Source organism: Malaclemys terrapin, chromosome 3, assembly GCF_027887155.1.
Source record: "Malaclemys terrapin pileata isolate rMalTer1 chromosome 3, rMalTer1.hap1, whole genome shotgun sequence".
NCBI classification, from domain to species: domain Eukaryota; kingdom Metazoa; phylum Chordata; order Testudines; family Emydidae; genus Malaclemys; species Malaclemys terrapin.
Window position 1 is genome coordinate 1,095,998 of NC_071507.1, and position 7,124 is coordinate 1,103,121.

The 7,124-nt window shown below is 44.2% G+C and overlaps 1 protein-coding gene across 1 annotated transcript; it reads right to left on the minus strand.

Annotated features, from left to right (window-relative positions):
- Positions 1–368: 368 nt before the first annotated feature.
- LOC128833919 (serine/arginine-rich splicing factor 7-like) lies at positions 369–6,922 on the minus strand. The gene is made up of 8 exons (XM_054022208.1): positions 6,817–6,922; positions 6,351–6,531; positions 6,091–6,267; positions 5,142–5,216; positions 4,926–5,027; positions 4,210–4,257; positions 2,651–2,686; positions 369–1,456 (listed from the first exon to the last, which is right to left on the minus strand). Exons 1-8 carry the CDS (start codon positions 6,842–6,844, stop codon positions 1,399–1,401), a joined length of 705 nt encoding a protein of 234 aa, XP_053878183.1. The 5' UTR covers positions 6,845–6,922; the 3' UTR covers positions 369–1,398.
- Positions 6,923–7,124: the final 202 nt, after the last annotated feature.

Genomic DNA, 7,124 nt, shown 5'->3' on the forward strand with positions numbered 1-7,124 from the left:
CAAAAGTCCATCTAGACCAGTATTTTGTCTTCTGACAGTGGCCAATGCCAGGTGCCCCAGAGGGAATGAACAGAACAGGTAACGACCAAGAGATCCATCCCGTCGCCCATTCCCAGTTTCTGGCAAACAGAGGCTAGGGATACCATCCCGGTTAATAGCCATTGATGGACCTGTCCTCCATGAATTTATCTAGTTCTTTTTTTAAAGAGACCAGAATATTTAAGATCTGCAGGGTTTTTGTTTATTTATCAAAAAGGTTCCTGGCAGTCTAACAACATCTTTACCAAAAGACAGTCATGCGCAGTTTCAACATGAAGTGTCAAAGCCCCTTGCAACTTAGAGATCACAAAATAGGCTTCAGTTTGAAATACTTCCTCATATACAATTTATTTTATGCTCTTCAATCATGTATTTGGTGCGTACTACAGGAATTAACTTACCAGTACCATGAAAGGTTTTGCCTATCAGCATACAGGCTGCTTTATGATTGTAACATATGTTGCAGAACAGATCGTGACTGCATAAAGTCACTCGTTTAGTTCATTTTCCCCCCAATTTGTCTAATTGGACAAAGTTGGTTGCAGAAGAGAAGTCATGACAGAGCTGTATTTTTTTCTCCCTCAACATGCACTATTTAAAGGTAACCCACAAAAAACAAACAAAAAAACAAACAAACAAAAAAACCCCCCTGTGCTTGTGCCCTTTTCTGCTTCTTTATATGTAAAAAGTAGGGGTAATTGAGCTGTTTACAAAAATTTAAACACTCTGGTTAAAAGTTAACAGCCATTTTTCACTGTGAGTAAAAAATCCTTTCAACAGTACAGCCAGGGAAGACTAGACTTTACATTCCCGATCATTTTAAGTTAAAAACCAGTAGAACAAAAGTTACACTTCCTTCCTTTCAGGATACTTTCAGAATCAAAAACCTATAAAAAAGGCACAAGCATCTTCTGTAATAACACTTTGCAGATCACCTTTAACTTGCGTCACCTCATCCATATCTCAGAACAAAATAAGAAATTAAAGATACATGTTTGACAACCTGTATAATGTCAACTTCAATGACATACATGACTTGCTTTAAAGTTACTGAAGCATTAACAGAAGCAGTAGGGCTACCACAAAGGTTTTTAGTTAGAAATACACATTTTATTTCTATGTGTCAATAAAAAAAGTCCCACATTTTCAGATCACAGGATGCGAATGCATACAACAAAAAAAGTTGCGCACTAATCTACGAATGTGATGTCACAATTTAGAAGATCCCGATCCAGGCCAATTGTTATTTGATTGAAATACCCTTCTAGGACTAAGCCCTTACCATTTACATCAGACACAAAATCCCTTATAACAACGTAAACAAAATAACTTTCTTCCTAAAAGGTTAACTTTGAAATTTCAGTCCATTCTTACAGGACTTGCACTCCTCCTTCGAGGGCTTCCTGATGGTGAACGACTGAAAGTGAAAGAAAAACAGAAGTTAGTTGGAGTAACTCTAGTGTTGACTTGGAACTTCCGATATAGCCATATCGCCAGAGGGGAGGGAAAAAAGAAACCAAGTATTTTCTGTAATAACCCAATAATCAGCACCAATGAAAGTAGATAATTAGTTTTCCTTTTAAAATAGATCTTACACACATTTCCTCATTAACAGGAAAGGATAAAAAGGAGGCTACAAACAAGGATCTTGAGATCAGGCACACAGTGTGGCAAGGCACAAGCTACTCCAGTTCCCATGCATTCCTTTCCTCAAGAGACTTCAATCAAGCTTGGAAAAGTGGTCCCCTAGGGTTAAGATCATACTTATTCTGAATTAATGGAAAATGGTTAAAAATGGCTCAAACTAAAATGGAAAAACTAAGGCTAATGATTAATTACATAAACTATGCAATGTTCTAACAAGTACTCATCTGGGTTACAAAAGGGAAATGCAGAAAATTCTATCCTGCATTACCATGTAGCAACAGACTGTACAGCTGTTAATCAAAACAGAGCCACCAGCAAGGTGGACCGCAGTCTGACTTCAATTCGATCAGATGGGTGTTTGTTACAAGAAGTCTTTAGTTTATGTTTTGCTTCACACATTTAATCCATTTACAGTTTTACTCTGAGCCATTTACATTTTCCATTCAAATTTTTGACTCTGGTTCTATCCCCCACCCCTTGAGAGAGTAGGTTCAGTCCTTCTGAAAAGGATTTAATTGTAAGACAGAAGTAGCCCACTGCACCTCCTAGAACACAAGTTAATCTCATTATGACCCTGGAGGTTTTTAAATAGACTGCTTAAAATTGATTCCCCTGTGCTTAAAATTTATTTCATGCTTTAGCTCACCCACTTTATAGAGGCTTCATTAACTTGCGATTATACGAGGATGGAAATACAGCAATAGCCAAAGGCAAGATCCTCATAATACAACATGCACCCAGTTTCTTGGAAACAGCTTTACCATGATGGGCTTCATCTTAGTAATCAGTGTCCTATGTATTAATTAACACAGCCCTGTCCATCCGAAATGCACCTTACAGTTAAATCAGAGACAAAGTATAGGGGAAAGTTCTGTAATCTCAGTCAAACAAGTTTTCAGTAGAGACCACTGAAGACAACATTTATTCTACACCCAGCAGTCTCTAGTCGCAAGATTCAACTTACCTTCTCTTTGGAGATGGTGATCTGGACTTTGATCGGCTGCAAAATATGGACACAAGTGAGAAAAAAGGTTACATGAAAACAATTCCTTCCATATTTTAAAATGGTGAAAAATCTACAAAAAAGCCGTAGTCAGCATTTTAAACACGCATCACTGAATGTATGCAAAAATCCTTTAAAAGGATTTGTATGGGCATCAAGCTAATCCCCACCATCCCTACTTCTAAGGCAGATACACTGCATGGTTGCATATCTCCACAGGCACTTGGCAAGAGTTCTTTCATCCTCACTGTTCAATGTCAGCACTGATTGGCTGATGGATAAACATGAGGAAGCAGCTGTCAGTGTTGAGCTGAATACCGTTCTACTTCAAGATTTATAGAGATACTGTACGACACCTGCTACAGTTAGCAATAACTGAGTGTCATCGGTTTCTGAAAATATTGCACTGAAGTTTTTATCTGTCCTCATCTCGAGATGCAGTCACCATGCATCACTACTCATGTAATGAAAACATGCTGGTACATTTCAAGTCAGGTGCTCACATTTGTGTTTCATCCTACCTATTTCTACTTCTTGGCAACTCTTCTGTGTAGTTTTGTTTGTTCAGAAAATCCATCAACAAAAACCATTAGCACAAGGGAGCAGTGCCGCCTTAATATAACCACCATCAGAAACGAAGTTCTCCTGCTGTGACTGTGACATTTTAAAACTACCAACAAGATGTGAACATCTAACTGATTCTAGAACTTCTGTAGCTCTGCAGCCACGAGTTCCCTTTGTTCTTCTGTAAATAAGCCATTAGAATCTTCTGCTTGCTTGAAGGTGAAGTTCAATGGAGAGTATCTTTAAATCCATTCAGTGTATAATGCCAATGCTTTGACACTTTTCAGTAACTCCCATCCTGAAAAAAAACTCTTCCACTACTAGACCACTAAACTGCATACATATGGTATGTCACAAAGAAGCTTTATATTAGTATTTGAATTCTAGGAGTACCTCATTCATAGAAAAACAGTCCCAGTCCTACATTTCAGTAACATGCCCTACTATTTGAGTCTCCCTAGCTGACACAAATTGCTCATAGTTAGTTGTTCACTGCACACCACTAGCATATGCAAGTGAATCAGGGCACACTGGGGAATGGCTACATGGACCTTTGAATGTAGGGGGAACTAATGTTAAGTTTCAATATGACATCCATGAGGTAACAGGCAGAAACACCACATTTTAGCATCAAGAGGGAGCTTCCCCCAAACGCACCCCAAGGATTCCCTTGAGTTCTCCATTACTGTGCATTTGTATTTTGCTAGGTGCTGTTTAAGCTTTTTTCCAGCAAGTTTGGGGTTTAAAACTACAAAGTCTCCCTTGTAATATACTTTCCTGGCACCAACTTCATTTTTACAGGACACATTAGGGTCTTAGTGCATGATGGTGAACCACAGGCAAACTTCTGGTACGTGAACAAGTTTCGCCTAAGATGCATCTATCTATGGCCGAAACAACTACTGCATTTGACTAAGTAAACCTGTAGCTTTAATTAATTATGGCAAACATCTTACCTGCTTCGTGGCCATAAAGCAGACCTGGATCTGGATCTGGATCTAGACCTAAAGTTTGAAGAAGGAAACTAATGAAAGCCAACTCAACTCCACAAGAAGAATTAATTTCTTTATTAATACACAGCAAGGCAGTAAGAAAAATACAAATGCACAGCATTTGCTGTCTAGGTAAAAAACTCCCTCAAGCAGTCAATACTGCAGCAGCAATTTTGTTATCTGAGTAGGCTCCTGTTTGCCAGCTTTAGATAGAGGCACTGTTTTCCAAAAAATCAGACAGCAATCACTCAAATGTGGGAAGTTGATGTCACTGATAAGCTTATATTATGTTATGCTATGTAAAGCTATTTTTATTTACATAATTATTGTGGCCAAAGCCCTGGAGCATTTAAATTGTTTGGAGTGTGATTTTATTCACACTCAAGGACATAACTAGGCTGGCAAAACGTTTAAGTATACGCCAGACCCTAAGACCAGCTAAACATGCAATACCAAAAATTCAAGAGAACTGTTTCTAGAATATTCACTTTAGTTGAGGGGAAATTCACCCATGTTAATATGTTTGGTCTTGAAGTGAGCGCTCAAGCCCTTTTCATAGAACCTACTCCCCAAATAACACAAAGAATGAATTTCACACTACCTCCCATCATACCCTTCAAATATTCTGAATCCATCTTAAAAGAAACGTTGGCTGATAATCATAATACAAAACCAATTACCTTGATCTTTTTAAAGAACGTGATCGGGATCTGCGGGGTGAGGCCGATCTAGATCTACGAGGCGACACCGACCTCGATCTGCGAAGGGAAGCTGACCTGGATCTGCAGTGAAAAAATTGAAAATATTATACAATGCTTTGCTTGTCTTTAAAAAAAGGTGAATAGGATGTTTGACTTCTCTTAAAAAAGGAAAGCACATGAAAGTCTGAAACTCACCTCCTACCACGGCTTCGGCTCCGTGACCGAGAATACCTTCTTCCTCTGGACCTTGAATGAGATCTAGACCGTGACCTAATGTTAGGTTAGAAAAAGTAAGTATTAGAAAACAACTTTAGCAATTAGCGCACGTGAGCCTCTGCTGAAGTTAAAATTTCAGACAACTAAAAATTAGTGTCTGTCAGTTGGAAAAAAATCAGGGCCTATTTGTTTTGAGTATTTTTACTACCTAGAAAAGATGTTAAGCTGAATTACATTTAGAATTACATTATAATATAAAACACTGTAATGTGTATTAAAATAAACCTTGCAAGTTTGCAGGTCGACCCTCTTTGGCCCAAGGTCTAGCAGATCTAGACGATCTAGAAGTATCTATAGCCGATCGCTGCATCTAGGTGTTCTCTTCAATCTAACGACGATCAAACTGACAGCCAAATGAGCCAGGGTGAGGCTTGATTGACGCAAGAAGATTTTTCTAGGTGGGAATGTGGTCAATCTGGTGTTCCTCTTTCTAAACCGGAGGGGGGGGGCCCCAATTGAAAGCCAAATTTACTGTTACGGCGATCACCGTCTCAAATTTTCTGCCCTTTAAAGAATATGGTGAAGCTAGGTGTAGATGGCTCGAGGGGATCTGGCCTCTTATGCTGATCACCTCAAGGTCTAGGAGGATCTTAATTGTCGGATTTTGCAAGGCGCCTCAGCATGAAACCTTAAGGCTTGTGACATTCTGAATCAAGGCGACTGACTCAAACGAAGAAACCTGAAAGGTTTTGACCAGGTTGATTGTTAATATATTAACATTTAATACGAAATATCAACACAATGTAAAATACACCTGCATGAACACAGCATTACAGTTACATTAAACTGGCATAGCATGCTCTGCTTGGCTAACAAGACTACAGCTGCACCTAGCACAGAGACCCAATCGCGCCTGTCCCCCACGTACCTGCTCCTCCGCCGGCGACTATAGCGATGGCAGTCATAGGCGTAGTGCCCCTTATCTCCGCACTCGTAGCACCGGTCGTTGGGATCGAAGGGGCGCCGCGCGGGAGGCCGGTCGTAGCGGGAGCGGCGGGGCATGCCCGTGGACAGCTCCACCCTCACGCGGGAGCCGCACAGCACCCTGCAAGGCCAGAGAGGCGCCGGTCAGCGCCGCGGGCCGGGACTAGCGGGCCCCGCGCCCCCGCAGCTTCCCGCGCCACCTACTTTCCGTCCAGTCCGAGCACCGCGTCTTCCGCGTCTCGCGGGTCCTCGAACTCCACGAAGGCGAAGCCCGGCGGGTTCCGCGCGATCCACACGGTGCGCAGCGGGCCGTAGTAGCTGAAGGCTCGCTCCAGCTCGCCCTTGCCGGCGCCGGTGCCCAGGTTCCCCACGTACACCTTGGTCTCTGCAAGAGCAAAGCAGGCGGGCGCTGAGAGCCGCGCCGGGCCCCCGCCGCCCCGAGCCCCTCCGCCGCGGAGGCGCCGCGGCCATCTTGGCCGCCCCACCCGCGGGGAGCCCCGGCCCAGCCGCGCGGCGAGCGCCCAACGTGCGCAAAATGGCGGCGGCCTCCTCCCCCGCGGCGAGCCCCACGCGCCGCGCCCCCGCCCCCCGGCCTCCCCGCGGAGACCCCCCGCCCCCCATCATCCCCGCTGCCGGCCCCCCGCGCGGCATGGCCCGGCCCGGCTCCTACCGCCTCCATAGCGGCCGTAGCGAGACATGGTTCCCGCGCCAGCCAACCGCCACCCAGCCTAGCCTGCTGCCTGCCTCTCTGCGCGCAGGCGCCGCGAGCCCCTTATATAGAGTGAGCGGCGCACGCGCACAGCACCGCCGGCCGGCCGCCCGCGCGCTCGGAGAAGGCGGGAAGGAGAACCCCACCCCCTTTCTCCCCGTTTCCATAGTAACGTGCTGCGGTCGAAGAACTTGTCCCCGCGGGCGGGGGAACGTCAGCGACTGGGGTCGGCGGGGGCCCTGTCAGCTCTGGGGGGGCGGGGCCCCAAT

Bases quoted from the DNA above. Each gene is read 5' to 3' on its own strand.
- LOC128833919 (XM_054022208.1), bottom strand. From the start codon at position 6,844: ATGTCTCGCTACGGCCGCTATGGAGGCG. The intron at 5,028-5,141 runs GTGAGTTTCAGA...TTTTCACTGCAG, and splicing joins AGCCGAAGCCGTGGTAGGAG to ATCCAGGTCAGCTTCCCTTC. The intron at 1,457-2,650 runs GTAAGTTGAATC...TTTCACTTTCAG, and splicing joins TCACCATCTCCAAAGAGAAG to TCGTTCACCATCAGGAAGCC.